Raw genomic sequence first — 18630 nt, 5'->3', positions numbered from 1 at the left:
CTTCCCTTCCCTTCCCTTCCCTTCCCCTGTGTGTGCAGAGCTCCACATGTAACATATCTTCAATTTTATGGATAATTAACAGCTCTAATAACATATTGCAATAGGGACGTTGCTGGTTTGGTCCATTTAGAAATTCTCTTTTTTCACCCAGCCTCTGCCRTTTCCAACAAATCCATTACCCTGTTGTCCCCTACGTTGCTTCCTTCTCAGCAGCCCATCAGCTGGGTTTATTCAATCTTAAAAAATTCAAATAGAGGGAGTTTTTAAAAGGAAAAAAAAAAGGTCTGTAGCTTCTAAATTATCCCRATGCTGTTTGCCTTGTTGCTCCCTTTGAAAATGCATTCTGCTATCACTTCGAATCTTGCAGAATGAAAGGAATTGAAAGCATCTGAATAGGAGGCTCTCCACAGCTGAGATTCTGTTACATGTTCCCAGGCTCCCTTGATCATTCTCTAAACAAGGAGATGTGTTTATTAGAATAGTAAACCATACACAYGATATAATATATTGCCAAGATTATTTGAGATTCCCCAAGATAAATTCAAATGAGSTTTACAGGAATGGGTGTTTGGAGACGGAAAGAAGTGATCTATATCCAGGGAAAGGGAAAAAAAAATCCAGCTAAAAGTAGGCTCCCAAGTAAATACCCACATTTCATGTACATTTAGAGCTAAACAAATTCCTTTTGCCAAAATCTACAGTAGTTTTGTTTTTAAATACATGYAATTTCTTATTGAAGCAAATGTGTCCTGTGTGCAGTGGAACCATGTGCATCCAGGAAAAATCAGGGCATTTGGAGCCTACTAATTGGAGTATTCTGAAATTATAGTACAGCAGTTTTTGTATGTTTTTGTTCTCTTGTTCAGGAATAAATATTTTTTAAAATGTCTTTAGGAGAATGACTTCTTTTGCTCTTTCTAAGCATGATTTAGGGTTGCCGGGGCATAGTTTACTTCACTGAAGATATTAATTTCATAAAGAAATGCAGATGTTTTCCCTTTATTCCTTTATAATTATCTTCAGAAGATATGAAAKGCCAAATTTACAGAGATACTGATCTAAGAGTTAACTAATGTAAAGATTATGAAATAACATTATTGCTTATTGTAGTGGTAAGTGGTATTTATTACAGAAGATTTATTAAAAAGGGATATTAAAATCTGAAAAATGAAGCMACCACAAAGAAACGAGTGAGTGTATTTTGCATTTCTTTTTATGTGTAGGCATTTGCTAATAGAAAGAGATAAAGTTTTAAAACCATTGGGAAATTTAAAGTGGTGGCTGCATGATAAGTCACATATACAAACTATACCTGGGGATTTGAGTCACATTTTTGTATTTGTGACATGGATTCTAAATTCTAGGTAAATTAAGTATTTGGAAGAAGGAAAAATATTGCTGGGAATAGTGATTTGTTTAAATGTGAGGACCAAATGCCAAGCTGGTGTATGGCATCCAAACCAAACTCCCTTGTATCAGGTCATCTTCATCACTTTTCCACATCCCTCACCTTCAGAATTTCAGTGGCTCATTCGTTGCCTTTGCATTYAATCTCTGCCCAAGGGAGGATCCAGACTTCTCCATTGCTTTTTAAACACAACTCAGCCCAACATTAAATCTCCAGTTCAGGTGTTTGTTCAAGGTTATTTTGTGTGGGGACAGTGGCAATTTTTGGACATTGATTTGCAGGACAATCCTACACCAGCTCGAGGGCTTCAGGTTTTTCTGAAAAAAAAGAAAGTTTAAGTTTATCTTGAGTTTAAGTTGTAGATGATGCCAGAAAGGCACTGTTTGGCACTGTTCTCTGCCAAACTTCCAAAATTGTTCTGGAGAAGGGACAAAGACAAAGACAGCAATGGTACTGGTAATTTATTCTTTGTGATTAAATATTGGTCCAAGGGTGATCAGTAATCCGAATTTGCAGGCTCACACTGACCCATTAAATCTTGATCTGTGTGCTCTTCACTTGACTTGGATGAAGGCAATCCCTGCAGGAATTCCATTTTGGTGAAGATCAGGAAAATCTGGTTACTTAAGTGGGAAGAACCAGGCTTTGCAATTGAGGTTTTGGGAGGAGTTACACACAGCATCAAAATATGTTTGACAGGATTGAGCAAAAAGAATGATGGAAAAATTTACACCACTGAAGTGCAACCAAAATACAGGTAAAACAAACACATCAGGAAATAGTGAAGCTGAGTTTTGCTAAATAAATTTTCTTTYTAATGAAAGAAAGGAAATCCTTTCATTCTGATTTTCATGAAGAATCAAGTTAGTGCCAGCTATTTCCTTGTACATCTCATAAACAGGTTAATAAAATGATCAATATTTAGGAAATTGGTTTGTGTTGTCTTGCATAAAGTTAGTGGAAATTTGGAACTACTGCACAAATACTGCTGATATTGCAGAGTGGAGGGGAAACTAGAAAAATGAGTGTAAAAATGTTCCACCACAAGGKCTCCTAAAATGAACTTTATAAAGGTATATCAAATGTAGCAGGAGAACACATTATTAAAGCATCCACCACAGGTGCTGGATTGCTCTTAAAGCCCTGGGATGCATCCATCCCCATCAGCTCAGGGGAAGGAGCTGCAGAGCRTTCCAAGCACACAGCCAGCTCAAGCTGCCATTGCATAAATACAGTTTTKCATGAAGCACCAAATGTTGACTACATTAGGGACAATAATACTTGCACTCCTAATCCTGAGTGAAAGCCTTTTTCCCCATTAGGTGCCCCCATAAATAGTGCATGGCACTGGCTATTGACTGCCATAAGCCATGTGTCAAATTGTCAGGTGTGCTTCTAAAACATCCCCTGCTCCATCCTCAACATGGAAATATAAGTTTATTTGGGCATTGCTTGTCATATGCTGAGATTTGGTTATTTGTTTACCTATTTTCAGATAATTCCACAGATTTTTCTTCCGCTTTGATGTAAAATTCTTTCTTTTTTCCTGAAGATTTTCTTYCTCAGACAGCATCTCAGAACTATCTGCATTCCTTGATGTTGTCGTGAAGATTTTTCTGTATTAAATTAAACCTCTTTTTACCAATTGATTGTACTTTCACTTCCTCAAAGTCAGATATTTCTGTTGTTATGCTAAGTATTCAGTTTTGAGTTAAGGACTTTTAAATATTGAAGATGTACACACACTATTTTCTGAGAGTAAAATTATACAGTAAATTATGTAGTGTCCACTACGGTACATTTTAAGTAGGCCCTTGCAAAAATGACTTGTACTTACACAAGATACAGGGGCTACAGCATATTTATTAAGACTCTTCAACTCTGTATGAAACTGGAGCAGTCAGAAGTAATGGTGTCTGCTGAAAGATTCTTTATCATATGAATTTACTTTTAGTCATCTATTATTTATTTCAGCTATTTTATATGCCATTATAATAAATATTATGACAGAGAAAGCTTTTATGCTTCAACTTATTGTACTGCTCTTCACTTCCTTGCAATCCTTCAGGAAAATGTAGCTATGCTTTACCTATATTTAACGTAAATCATCACTTACATTTGAATGAAAAATTCACTATGAAAAAAGGCTCCTTCTTCAATACCAAGACACAAATGCACAATCATGTTTACTGCCAAACTACTCTACCATGCAGTGTTCATTTTTAAACAATTTTTAAGCTGTAAAGTGAATACATTGCATATAGTGAAATAGCKGGCTTTCTGGGGGTTTTCACTTTCCTGTTACTTTCTGGCTCAATAAGCATTTTTCTAGCATGAGTGCAAAGTATAGCCAATTGCACTTAAGCATTTTTAATATTTTTGCTCCAATGGGGAGCTGCTTATATACCAAAGTGAGCAGGCTGTTTTCTGGGGTTGTGCAGAGTAATGAAACTTTCCTGGAAATATTGATAAAAGGCTTTTAGAACTGGGTGTGAAACGTGAAACACAAGATAATTTTTTTTTTCCTTGCATTTTTCAAATTGTTATTGTGTTGGGTTTAGAAGAGAACTTGTTTGGAACTGGAGACTGATCTGCCTTTGGCTGTTTCTCCAAAGTCACCACGTTGGTGCCTGGACTGTCTTAGCCTTGAACTGCTCGTTGGGCTTTGTGAAATACAAAAATCCCCACCCCTAACTCAAAACTCTCGGTTGGTTCTGGCTGGCCTTGATTAAAGTAGTAGAGAAACATTAATATCTTTCATCAATTTAATTTTCAAAATCCTGGAGTTTGCTGCCTCAGTGTATTGATTTGACAGTGGCAGTTTAAAGACTGTCTCCTGTATTTGGGAAAGTGGCAAGTCTCATTTAAGATTTCACAACATAAAATAAGGCATAATTCAGTACTGAAAACATGTGAAGTGAAATAGTGAGAGACATCAGCATAATACAATTACGACACATTAGATCAGGATTTGCAGCATACCATTAACAATCAGTTCTGACTGCAGAGAACAATTACAGTTAAGATGCCTTTTAGCAGAAATGATTCTTAGTTTTATTTTTTATTAAAACCCCCCACGTTCTTGTGTACAAATCACAATATGTGACACCTAGGCTTCTAGGGAAAGAAGGAAAACATTATAACGGAGGTAATTCTGAGATCCTGTAAGAAAACAAACATAAAACCTTCTACTTGTCATTTAATGGAGATATTCTTACATTATTAAGAACATACCTTGCAAGTATATTGCCTTATTCATWGGTTTTAAAAAAAGATATTGTGATATAGAAGTAGCAGCAGGAAAATYTGGAATAAAAATGAGTTGATACTAATGATTTAGCATTTCACAGTCTAAAGCTGCAGTAGGAATTGGTGGTCTRCAGAATACCTCTGGGTGAGAAGTGCTGGAATCTCGTTGACAAGGGAGAATCTGAAATGACAAAGTTGGGGAACTTGCCTAACTCATGGTAATTAAAGTGATTTCTTTTCCAGTTGTGATTGGAGAAAACACTCACACTTGGGTTCCTGAGAGYCTTCAGAAGCTCAGGTGGCAGGGTCTGGGTTTTTTGGGTGTCACAGGCTCCAGGTTTTCCTGTGAGTAAAGCAGAGTAAATGGCTGTGTCTGTGCTCAGTGTGTGCCTTCTGTGTGCATGAAGGAAATACAGGCTGCAACCATCAGGGTTTAAAAAGGAAAAGCAGGGAGAAAGTTAAAAAATGTATTACGATTTTTTAATTTGTGATTTTAATGTCTTCAATACATTAATTCCCAAATCCAGGCCAATCTGAGTATGATTAACTTCTACTTCAGAAAGYATTTTGGGGACTTCAAACATTTCTTTTCCTTTTGGACTTGGAATACAGATACCTCTTTTCTGCACTTGGAATCAGTAGGAGAAGGCTAATGTGTGACATCAAGAGGAGAAGCTTTACCTGACATACATYGTGTGGACGTGAATCTGTCCCAAGAGGACAGTAGTTGATAGCTTGTGGTGTAGTCTGTTGAATTACTTGATAATTATATTTTTTTTGACCCCCTTATGTCCCTGTGTTTGTAGCATTCTTGTCCTTTTACCCTGGGGAGAGACAGGAGAATGTTTTGATGAGGAAAGCAGAGGCAAAGTAAACCCAACTCTGCACACAACTTCTGTAGTGAACAAACAGCTTTGAACTGCCCCACTGAAGAGAAGTTGTTCTGCAGTTCTGTTGCATAATGCAAGGCAACATCATCTTTCTCAAGTCTCTGACCATCAAACAGAAGAAAATATTTACCCACTGGGGCAAAATGAATTCCAGAATGATGTGCATCTTGTCAGGGTAAAAAAAAACCCCTCTTTGTAGCGAAGTTTGGTTTAGCATTTTCTGACTCCATCTATTGATACTTCCTATGGAGGCTGAACCTGTTGAAATTTTAGTTGTGTTTATTTTGCTGTCCTRATAAGCSTGGCTGGRGTGRGACAAAAGGAATTGCAGTGATACTMTGTGTAAGACAAACCTGGAATGCTGTTGTAGCAGGCAGAATGGGTACAAGTGAAATAGAAAACAGATGTAGGGAGAAAGTGCCAGATGTGATGAAACAGAGATCAGATGGGTCACTGGGGCTTGGGAGATGATGGGAGACTCTTCCTGGCTTCCTCCTGTGCTGACTTGGTGCTGCTGTCTTTCCATTCCTCCAGAAACACTCGTGGTATAACCCTGTAAYCCCAGTAATCCCAGTTGCTACCACCTCCACTTGGTTCTGTGATGATTTCAGCGTTGTGATGAAAAGAAGCTCTTGGTTCATTTTGTTTTGAGTTTAAGAGTTTCAAAATATCTGAAAACAGGGATCTTAAAGCTGAGAATACTGAGAAGAGTTGGTTTGGTGATGCCTGAGGTTAACTTAACCTTCAGGTTAACCTGTTGTTTTTGGGATAGCGTGTCCTCTGCTATCCCTGTCCTCTGCTAGGTGAAAAGTTGGCTTTAAGTATGTGCAGAATTTSTTTTGAAARTGCAGAATCACAGAATGGTTTGGGTTGGACCTTAAAAYYGTGTTCCAATCSCCCTGCTAWGRGAAGGGRCACCTTCCACTATCCCAGGGTGCTCCAAGCCCTGTCCAGCCTGGCCTTGGACAMTTCCAGGGATGGGGAGTCCACAAACTCTCTGGGCAGCCTGTGCCAGGACTGCCCCACCCTCACAGTATTATTTACTCACATTTATATTATTCACTGGTAAACTCTTAGTGTATWAAAAACCTGTGCCAGTCTCAAGTTAACTGTATTTTATAAAGTATTTGCTGATTTTTTTCTCATTGGTATGGTATGTAAAAAATAGCATGCATTGAGAATAGCACTTACTCTGCTTTTTATTTCATGAGTTACATAACTTTCACCATCAAAATCAAAGGAAAAAAGATACCTATTAACCTCAACACTGCCTTGAGTGGATTCATTGCRTTCTATAAAGCTGTGCATGACATAGTGTATGTTTCTAGCAGAACCACCAAATCACAAATGCTGCTTTTGGCACTAAATGTTGTGCTCGTCCACCCCTTTTGATGATTTGTATGCACTTTGGGGTTATAATGTTAAACAAGGGAATCAGACAAGTTTCATAACACATTTACTGTAACATGATACTGTGAACTGAACTCGCTGTTATTTATCTTTTTCTATATTTTCTCTTGTTCCAGCATAAAGCCAAGGTAGAAGCAATGACCTTAGACCTTGCTTCCCTTCAGAGTGTGCGCCACTTTGCTGAAGCATTCAAATCCAAGAATCTGTAAGTACTCAGAAAATTATATGTAATAATTTCTTGTTATTTTAAAGTCTTTATCAGCTGAGCACAGTTGGCAGAATCACTGTGGCTGGATGGATCACCAACTGCAGTTAGTGAATGATCTTTTCACAGGATTTTTTTTCATTGTAAATTAAAGATCATTTGTTTTCACACCAAAGAAATAAAATTACACATCTCTTATTATTCGATGTGTAGCCCCAATTTTAAAGGGCTTTTTTACCCTGTGGCTATTGAAARAGGCCAAAGCTGAATTGCAYAAAAACAGCTCAGGAAACTTTTCAMAGTTTTGCAGTGGTTTGGAAGAGGTCAGGGATGAACAATTAGTGCACTACTTGTCTTACTTTCTTTTCCAACTTTCTCTTTCTCCTTTTCATTTTTAAAGCTCTCACAAATGTAGCCCTGTGTTAGACAGCTCCATTTTCCAGACCTGCACGTGGAAGAGGCCATAATAAAAAAAAGGAAAAGGGGAGAAGTTGTGATAATGACATCACTTAATTATAGACAAATTTATATGGAGATAACCAGGTTAGCTTCCAAATGGTTTGTTTAATTTAGCTTGAACAGAGCAATGAATTTCTGAATTAAAGAAATTATTTGAAAGCTTTTAAGTTCCAACTCTTGACAATAAATTCCACACTTCGTGCTTTTATCCAGTTTGACCCATTGATTGTTGTGAGTATTCAAACTTAGCTTTTTCTCTGCAAACATTTCTGTAGCTGATATGCATCTTACTGTTCTTCTCGAGAGAATATGACCTCTTAGACAGCTTTGAAAATTCATTGTCGCAGAGAAAATATATAACAAAGAGTGGTTTTTTTCACTTTTGAAACACTGCCAAAGCTAAATCTCACATGGATAGACAGATGACATTTTAGTACTTATAGGTCTTTTAGATTCAAAGAACTGTCAAAACTGACTTCTAACAGGAGTTTCTTTACTGCCAAAATCCTTAGTATCAATATTTTCTTATCATGTCATCTTCATATATTAMAATTTCTTGAAAGACAAATCCTTGCAGTATTGCTGCTTTAGTATCAAGTTGGTTCTGCAATGTGAGAACAGAAGGTCTTTTAATTTAGAACCTTTCTGCTTTTAATGTGCTACATTTCTTTAAATCTATGGAAAGTCAAAGCCACCCTTCCTTCCTTCCATATTCCAAATGCAGCTCTTAACCTGATTTGTATGTTGTAGATCATACCATGGTCCTCATAGCTAGTCCATTTGGTCTGCATATTTATAAATCCATGGAAGTGAACATGCTTAAATCAATTTTTTCCAGAGAATTTAGGAAATGAGAGGATCTAGAATCAGTAAAACCTACTTTGTTTCTATTGGCATACCCTGTTTTACTTGTGTAGGTCTGTTAAAGTACATGGTCAGTGATGGACATGTTTTACTAATATCTCACTCTTATTTTATTTGGAAAAACATTTAGTGATAGACAGCAAATGCCTTGCCTTCAGGTATTTGTCTTTAATATGTGCCTGTGTCTGGCAAGACCAGTCCAAGCATTATGTGAAAGTCTGAAGTTCTGTATCTGTTCTGAGACTTGTGGGGTTTTGACCAAAATGAATCTCCAGTTATATTTCGTTTAAAATCTGGGGCTGGATGGACACCAGAGCCCACACCCTGCCTGCAGCAATGGATCTTTTATCTGCAGATACAGAAGAATTACCTTAAAACCACCTGCCCTGGCAGGAGGATGGACTGGAACACCTACCAGGTCTTTCTGGCCCCAGATTTTTTGGGATTTAACTATGTCTGGATAAGGCTGGAAAAGCAATTATGTGGCAGAGGTATCTTCTTGCTGCTGTGGTGGGCCAGTGTGTTTTCCAGCTCTAATGAGCACTAACGAGCTTTGTCTCCTCGTTTGTTTTGCCCCAGTGTCCCAAGGCTTTTGTCACGTCAGAGATTCCTTTGCACCGGTGGCTTTATGAGCAATTGGAAGGAATTCTACAGACTCCAGTGACAGACTGAGCCTTGTTCTTTGTGCTTTGGCCAGTCTTGTCAGTTGGTAGCCAAACTTTCCGAAAAGGGGTCGATATCCCTGCAGGAGAAGCACATTGTGACAAAGTCCCCCCCTTTCCCATGAGGGTCCTCTCACTCCTGTTAACGAGCGTAGGAAATACGTTAAGAGCAGAGAGTTTTCTGTCTTACAAAACCTCTTATGAACTTCTCAGAAATAAGGTGGTAGGTAGGAAAAGAAAAAAAAAATTGGTTTTATTTTTTTTTCTTCCAAGCAAAACTATCGTTCGAGTTCTGACTTGTGTAGATCTTGGTTTCTGGGAAAAACTACAATACTTCTAAAATGTCAAGGAGAAATTTTGTATAAATTCATGGATTTTATTTTATTTCTTACAGCACTTAATGTGGAGAGGTCTTTAGTATTCAATGGTGAGCGTCTTAAGTTCCTCTATACAAGTAGTGATAATCTCTGCTTGGTTTCTCCAGTCCACTGTTGGTTTCTGGCACAGTGGTATTTTCCAGAAGCTGTTGGCCTTGGTGACACATTAAAATTTATAAAATAGGTAATAGATAGGCATGCTTCCTGAAATTCTGCTTTTCTGGCCCACTTTGTGGCTCTAGGTGCTGTTTCTGTCAGCAGATGGAAGGGTTCAGTCATAGTGACACCACAGCCTRTGAGCCTGTTCTTCCCCAGTTGATGGCAATTGGAAAATAATCTTTAAGGACAGAGTTTCACAGATCTTCCCCTGCATGAGAAAACTAAAATGAAACCACTGCAGAAAAAGGATCCCTAAATTTCATTGAGTTAAAACATCAAAACCTCTTGCAGCTGCGGAAGCTGGGGGGGCTTGGATTGTAGAGCAGAGAGGAAATTGCTGCAATTGTGAATCTCCTGCCTTAACCAAATAAGTTAGAGAAAAAGAAAGTCTTCTTGAATGTGATGGGAATCTGAGAGATTGTAGAAACTACATGAAGAATGAAGAAATGCCATCCTCTGCTCAGCAGGAATTGTACAGGGCTGGTTGCATACAGAAAACAAATGATGCAACCTTGAGAAAAACGTAAATAATAAACGTGAGGAAAGAGTTAGTCTGAAAAGAAATACTTAATAAGAATTGGACTAGAACTTTAAAGCTAAGAAGCTTTCCTTGTTTGAAAATAAAAGTCAGATGATTCATCTATAAGTTACCATGCTCCTGAGATTTGGTGGAAATCTTTTATTCCTATTCGGATTTGTTAGGTGTTGCAGACTTGTCCACAGATAAAATCTGAGCTCTGAATATATAAACACTGGTAAATTRTGCCATACTCCTATAAATATATTCCAGAAAATCCTTCATCCTCATGGAAAAAAAAAAAGATTTTTTGTTTGCATTATCTGTACTCTCAAGTTGATACAGCTGTTTTTCTTTTTGAGACTTTTTTATCCATGCAGTTTCAAATAAAGCTTTGGGCAGAAGGGTTTTGCAGATTATTTTAGATCCTGCAGTCCTGTGATTGCAGCRCTCAAACTTCCTTTATGAGCAGGACAGTGCCCTCCAGTTTTTTTTTGCTCTCACAGTTACAAGGATTCTGTGGGCAAAATAAGCTAAAAACAGAAATTTTTTGGATCTCCCAAAGTCAGCATTGGGAGAAGACAGAAKAAAACAATATTGCTGTTTAATGTTTGATCTGCCTCTTACTCCATGGTAGCACAGCCTGAACAGAGTGTGACATACAAAAAATGGATGTCCAATAAAAAATAGAGCTCAAGGATTTCTAGCACAAAATTTTTCGGAGAAAGCAGTTATCTTTTAGTATTTAGTATTTCTGGCGTGTTTTCTGCAGGTACATTCCACCAGGAATCAATGAACTCCATCTTCCTTCTTTGTGAAAACAAAGGGTTCGAATGAGAATGTGAAAAGAGATCTCACCTAAATGGCTGGATATTTTCAAGTTTCTTCTTTTTTATGTATCAAGTCTTTCCCCTCTGCTGGTTTCCAGCTCAGGCAGGTCATTGAATGTCTCTGTTATGGAAAGTCAAACAAATGATCTGTTTATAATAATGTTCTGGGCTAAGATGGATTTGGCATGAGCTGATTTTTGTGCAGCTGGCAGAGGCAGACCAACCAATCTTTCACATTAGAGTTTGGGAACTAAGAAACGCTGAATTGAATCTGCTGTTCATTGGGTGGGCACAATGTGAGGAATAATGGCTGGTATTAATCCCCCTTATAGATAAAATGACTGCCCTCCTGTGATTGCATGGAATGTGGYACTGAAATTTAGTTACAGCCAGTGTTGGATAGTTCAGGGTCTGTAGAACTGGTGTTTGTGAAGTACAGATATGTGGATGTGGCACTTTGGTATTTATTTCTCAGCTTAATCRTGACATACTTGACTGAAACCTGCACCCTTTAACTGGGGGACAGCGCTGATGTTTCAATTCTAAAACTTCCAAGATAGGATCTGTTAATATTTGCATATGTATCATGGCATTTGCCTTGTCCTCATCATAGGAGCAGTTCCATGATCAAAAATGTTAGGAGTCAGGAGTGAGCAGTGAAGTTACAGATGAAATTTTATGTGCATTTTTAGTTTTCAGTGGTGCATAGTGCCACTTGGTTTGAATTAAAGTTGSCTTCTGCCAAACAGTAAGACTTTAATTGAATGTTCTCAATGTTTGAGGAAAAAAAAAATCTGAAATCATCCTGAAAAATCTTGAATTACTTCAAAGATACAAAACAATGTTTGCCAATAGCTACTGCTTAGAATTTTCTGAATTGGTAACAGCAATTCACAATTATGCAGGACTTCCAGATGGAGATCTTCACTGCATTTACTTTCCAATACTTTAACACAGGAATTTTTTTCTGTGGTAAGAATTGGCATATGCTAACAGTTTATTCACTAATGATGTGTGTAGAAATATGGAAAAGACAGCAGTTATGAATTATAGTTCGCCATTTGGAAGTTTATTCTCTTCTTATTTTCCTAACCAGACCCGAGATGGAGCGGGCCAGGTTTTCAGCTGGTCTCCTTAGCTGAGGCCCCAAACCCTGGAGCTGCATTCATTTTTCATGCTGCAAGCAGAACTGTGCTGAAACCTTGCAGGTGCAATTAAGATTTCAGAGCCTGCTGAAAAATCAATCCAGAATATGATTTTTGTGCATTTTCATATATTATAACTGACATATTGCAGGTGTGTTATTTTTAATCCCAACTGCACCACTTACATTCTAATTTAATTTATAAATTAAATCATAGACACTGTGTGATAAATTCTATGCATACCTGTGAACACATATGTAAAAATGGGATCTGCTTAAGCAAGTTGTTGCATACATAGCTTAAAAGATCTAGAAATAAAGAATATGTGATTTAGATGAATTGTCAGAGATGCCATTATGCCAATTTTTTAATGGTTCTGTAGTTGATGTAGCTGTATCAGAGATGATTGTTGCCACTGCTTATTGTCTTTCCAAACTTGAGCATATTTTACAGCACTCAACAACCCTGTTAACCCTTTGCCATTTTGAGAATTACTTTTTGTGAGTTAAAACTGGTGACAGCTGAGATTTTTACATTTGTCTTCTCAACTTAAGAGTACGGCTGGCATTGTGACAATGCCACTGAGGCACAAACTTCTGGACAACATTGTGCATTTTGAGATATCAAAAAATACCCACATTGAATTAAGTACTGAAACATGCATAGTTCAGAAGTTACTGTTGCAGACAGCACATATCTTAAATTTAAATAAGATCAAAGGCTGACTACATTTGAAACGTACATAATAATATTAGGGTAAAACTTTTTTTTTTTTTTCTCTTTGTGGTGATGCTGTGCCTTATTAAAGCCTAGGGATTGGTTTTCTGCATAAATAGTTTTTCTTCTTTCTTCTGTTTTTAAGCTCTCGTACACAATTACCCCTTTGTGGTAGCATGTGTCAAGTCATGTGGATCCAAAAACTATTTCCASTATTTTATAAATTAAAAATTAAAATTCTCTGAAGCTTAAGCCCTTCCCCCTTTTCCTGGAGGCAGACATGCTGATGTTTTCATCAGATCACCTTTCCTTTCATCTGTTCTGTCGTGGAAATATTTTTTGCCTCAGAATATTTATTTTTTTTTTAATGAAGGCCATATTACTTCACAACTTTACATACAGTTACATTTACAAGAATATTAAGTGTTTTTACATATTAATAGCAGAAAGATTTTGTTAGGTGTTTGTTATGTAGTTTTATGACTATAAATTTCCAAACTTGCCACTTTTCTCTGGACACTTTTCATTCACTTCACTCTACCCTGAAGAAACCTTGCTCCCCCTCCAGGGACTTTGTGCTCAGCACCCTGGTGGTTCTGGTGCCCATTTTCAAACACTTGTCTATGCCTAAACCTAGGATGAGTGTGAGATGGCTTGGGGCTCTATCTTCCTAAAAAATTTCCACAAGATGCCCCAGATGTGGAAGCTGTTTTGAGCATCTAAATAACTACAATATTTATGGTTTATGTGACTGATTAAAACATATTCCATCACAAACATACCAAGGATTTTTGAGCATTGTGGCTTAATGAGTTTTGAGAAGATCTGTGCATTTAATTGATGTTGCCCTCTAAAAATTCTGAATTATAAGGCCGCAGTAACTATTTAATTACACACACATTAAAATATATTTAGTCTATTTAGTTAAATGCTTTCTAGGGGAGATAATTAAAACACAGAAGGCAGAGTCCTCTGGCACKTGGGTAGGGAAGCCTCACTGCTGGCCTGAGCCTGGCCATGGATATAYCATGTGTCTTCATCTTAGAATCCAAAAATTTGTGTAATAGACTGGAAAGGTTGTATTTCTTTATTAGCTGTTCCCCAAAATCCCAGAGGATRTCAAAGTACATTAATTTCTATCACAACATGGAATCTTTCATGTCTGGATGGCAGCACACAGCTCSTGTAGGGTCTTTCTGAACTCTGTTACAGCTCTATAATCTCAAAAACAGAGGGAGGAGTTGTCATTGGCAAGTGAAATGCTCAAAATCTATGCAGTGTTTTATTGCTTGAATGATCAACCGTGGTCCCTAAAATATTTTTAAGGGTTTAGCTCTTTTCAATTGAAAATATCACAAATACGTAACAAAAGCAGTACTTTACCTTTTTTTTCTTTTTGTGAGTTGTAACTTTTTTTTTTTTTTTCCTAACAAGTCCTCAATGTGTGCAAATGAAATTTATATATTTAGAAGTACATGCCAAAACAAGAAATCATTCCATGGTTATTGCAAAAATGAATGTTTCTTTAGGTCTGGCCTATGCTTGTTTGTAACTGCATGTGTATATGTGTAAGTAATGATTTGCTGTCAGATTTTGAAAAAGATGCACCACTTTGAGGTAGCAAGTGTCCTTAGGTGGGCTGCTGAATGAAAATTACCAGATTCTGGATATTTTCAATACTGCTGTCTCTTACTAATTTCTGGAGGTGTGTGGGGTTATTTTCATCCTTGTCCCCTCTCCACGTATAAAAGGAAAAATAATAAAAGGAAAACCATGACTAATGGGTGTTTTCTGTTTAGTTCTGTATCAGTTGATATTTAGAWGGAGCTCCTTTCCTTCTCCAAACATTTGTGGAATTGTACCCTGAAGATTTCAGAGAGGTAATGAATAATGATTGAGGGATGGATGGCCTGAATGGCAGATGGTGCATTAGGAAGGCGTAGGAGCAGCTGCTCATAATAATTCCCACGTATGTGGYATGAAGGAAGAATCAGAACAGTTTCAATCCACTCCCATTAATCTCTTAGAAGTGGGGCAAAAGTATTTGCTGATCAACAGTGTCAAATCCTGCAAAGAAATCCAGTCGGATGAATTGCAGAGAATTTGCCTTGCTTCTAGCAGGAGGTCATCCATCAGGGCTCTAAGTCCTCTGTTACTGGCTTGCCTTGAAATGAAGCCTGTCTGACAGGGATCCACATTTCTGGCAGCTGGCAGTTGGCAATAAGGGTATTTTTGCTGACCTTTCAGCCCATATTTTTAGAAAAAGGGAAGTTAGACATTAAGCATTTGTTTCCAAAATTCATTGAGTTAAGCAGTGACTTATTTTTTTCTTTTACATTGARCAAGTAAACATTGAAGTATATTTTTTTGTCAGTATTAGATTATACATGGTTCTGAGTTTTCCTGCAGCTCTCTGAACCCTGACTTAGTGATTTTCCTGTTGTTTGGTTTCCTGTCAGTACTGCTTGTAAAACTGAGGGGGATTTCTGGGGATGGTTGTTTAATTCCCCCATTTTCTGGAGAGCCATAAGCTTACCTTGCCCGTTGGATATTCACTTTGTGTATCCAGGCATTCCCTCACAGAAAGCAGCACAACTTTCTAACTTTCAGAGGAAGCAACATGGGTGTTCAGGGTTATGGGGTRGAAAAGTTTGGTGGGCTGTGACTTTGCTTCTTTGTGGAGGAGAAGTCACAGCTCTGCCTCCTTTACTGCCCGTGACAGAGGTCTACAGTTGCTTATGGGACTTTGGGGATATGGTGAGGCCTTTTCTGTTGAATTTCTGTGTAATTCCAAACAGTGTGAACTTTTCAAATCGCTTGAGAAGTGCCCCAGATGGTGTGACATTCTGCTTCATGGGAAGATTTGAAAGTATTCCCTTTGCATACTCTCTGGTTAACTATTTCATTACGTTTGAAATGGGAGAACACCAAAGCCAAGAACTCTGTTGACATTTTGGTGGTGTTTGCTTAACCTCCTAGTGCACAGGCTACATTTGTTGAAAAATATTATTCTTACCTTTGCAAATCATCAGTAATTAATTCCCTTGGAAATATCTACTGCTGCACACAGCCAGCTTGGGAGGCTGCTGACAGATCATAGTTTTACATCAGGTGCTAACAAATTGATTATTAAATTTCATAACTAACTGATTTATAGCAACAATTTAATTTCTGCCTCTCTCTAATGTATTCATTCCCYGTATTTTCAAACAGTGCAGAGGAGTTGGGTTGCTTAGCTGCTTCTAATGGTGAATTGTGCACAGCATGTGAGATCTGAATGACTTCCCCAGTGCAAAGGTTAGTCAGGTATCACAGGCACAGAATATCAGCTGCATTTCAGCTCAGACACTCGCATTTAAGATTATCCTGGCTGATTCTACACGCTTTTTAAACTTTTTAAACCTTTTCAACTAATTGTAGCCATGCTTAGCAGCAYGGTGAGGGTTTTCTGGGATTGCTGTGTCCCTTGCAGTTGGAGCAGCGCATTCCTGAGTGTCAGTCACACTGAAGGGTCAGAACAGTGACCACTTGACCATCTRATGGAGCACATCACCTTCAGTCCCAGTGCCCACCTGAATGGCACTGGTGGCCCACGTTACCTCCCTTGGTGTGGTGTTAAGTCACTGCCTGAAGACATTTTAAGGAGGCAGAGAGGCAAATTTTCAYGATACTCTGCAGTGTTTCCAAAAATATCTAACGGGCCTCATGGTTAGARGGAGCACTTGGTCATGTTGCTAGCAGGAGTAAACACTATGGAAAATTTCCTTTGCTGCTGACATCCTTTGTTGGCCTGAGCTGTGCCTTTGATGTAGAATTACAAACTATTTTAAACCGAGGGGGGATTTTTTTTTTCCTTGGGCTCAGGAGGGCGCCTCATGTAGATTGCAGCAATGTTTTTAATGAACTTGTGAAATCAAGGTCACAGCTCTGCYACCACTTGAAAATACTCCTGTCATAAAGCAAAGCTGCAGTGCCAGATGTGTGGTGTGAATTGTCACGTACCTTAAAAATTTTGTCCCTGCATAATGATACGTTCAGTGACACAGAGCTCTGCACCATTGAGATTAGAATCTGTCATCTGTGGCTGAAATTCATAACTGCRCCGTGGCTGTTACCCAGGTAATCTCATTCATTTCCTGGTGTGCAAATGGCCAGGTCACAAAAACTTCGATGACAATTTTCAGTAATTGGACCTTTGTTAGCAGTCTGATGAGAGACACCGATAGCTTAATGGACGTGGATCCAAATCAGAGAGGTGGCTTTTTGCTGAGCTGAAATCAAGCACAACATTCACACAACCCTTTAGCTTCCTTTTCTGTGGAGCTTTCTAGAAAAAAAAAAAATCCCTTTTTATTAAGCATTTAAAACCRTGAGTGCTGATTAAAAGTAAAGGAATTCTAAAAGGGAATTTGATACCACCTTTTCAGTATGGTAATTGTTTAAAATGTTTCTGTATTTATTTTTATATTTCTTCACAGATCTTTTTAGTAGAACGTTGTAAATAATGTTAATTTTACAGTCTCTTAAATTTGAATTGCTTTTACTTTGAGAAAATGAGAGATGTGCTTTGAAAAATACAAATCTCATAAAATGGACAGAAGCATAATTTTATTTCTTTTATAAAATCCAATTAAATGACCCAACAATTWAAAAATTACTACATTTTATAGTTTTATAATTCCAGAATCTTCTTTTTAATTAATTGAGGTGACAGATTTAGGTATGGAGTGCRTATTTCCCCTCTGGTAGTTATTGTGTAATTGCTAATAATGAAGGATACTACAGTTTGGATAGGTGGAATATGGTTTTGGTTCATATGCRAATCCTTTCTGTCTCTGATTTGTTACCTCATAGTGCAAATTACAATTACCAAATAGAATTGTAATCTTTAAAGAAGTGTCGTATTTGTTTTGTAGGGAATGATGATGGTATTTTCTGTATTGCTGCTGCATTCATGTGCTGCAGTTCTCATACAGGAGGCTCTTATACCAAAAATTGCATCCATGCTGGAGAAACTTGTTCCTTTTTCACAGCAGATGTACAAATCTGTAAATTAATTCTTGCTAGGGCTTTTCATAAAGTCTCAGAAGAGCTGATGAATCATCCCAAGTTCCATGCCCTCTCAAGCTTCAAGCAGCTTTGTTTTCCTCTTGGCAGATGCCTCTCAAAACAGGCGAAATGAACTCTGGTTTGAATAATTTTGATTTTAAAAAAGCCTCAAAAGTTTGATTGCCTTCTAAAGAATATGATCCTGCACACTCAGTGAATATCCTGCTTGTGCTGTGTTGAGTGAGGCTGCAAAGATCAAACAAAGATTTGCCTTTTTTGTCATTTGGTTTGAACAGAAAGAGGGAACTTTGCCTTCATAGGGAGAGTCCCCCTTTATCTTCAGTTTCTGTTGTGGCTGCAGTGTGTGCATGCAGATATTCTGTGTATGGGTGTCACTGACCAAAAACCAAATCAGAAATCCAGCACTTCAGGAACTGAGCCTCTCAGATGCACAGGTGTTTCACTCTGCTTCTGGAGATTTTGGTTAAAATTTTCCAGGTTGGCAAAGGAACAGATATTAGATTGTTACACTGCACTGGTAACTTCCCAATTGGCTGGAAGTAGAAATTTATTTTAATAAGAAAATACAGCCTTCTATTTATGTCAATCCTTATGCATTTCTTTCAGTATTCAGCTAAGGTATGTTTGATTCCCCTGAAATGTTTCTTTTTTATTTCTTTTTTTTTTTT

The 18630-nt window shown here is 37.7% G+C and overlaps 1 protein-coding gene across 1 annotated transcript in view; it reads left to right on the top strand.

Annotated features, from left to right (window-relative positions):
• Positions 1–18630, top strand: part of WWOX (WW domain containing oxidoreductase) — a 106560-nt gene that overhangs the window by 82233 nt on the left and 5697 nt on the right. The window contains exon 6 of the mRNA XM_057376345.1: positions 7074–7162. Within this exon, the coding sequence (XP_057232328.1) occupies positions 7074–7162 (89 nt within the window). The remainder of the gene's footprint in view (positions 1–7073; positions 7163–18630) is intronic.

Source organism: Malurus melanocephalus, unplaced genomic scaffold, assembly GCF_030028575.1.
Source record: "Malurus melanocephalus ecotype Western Australia unplaced genomic scaffold, MMel_1.1 scaffold_278, whole genome shotgun sequence".
Taxonomy (NCBI): Eukaryota; Metazoa; Chordata; class Aves; order Passeriformes; family Maluridae; genus Malurus; species Malurus melanocephalus.
The sequence above is the reverse complement of the archived record's forward strand: the minus strand, read 5'-3'. Positions and strand labels throughout refer to the sequence as shown.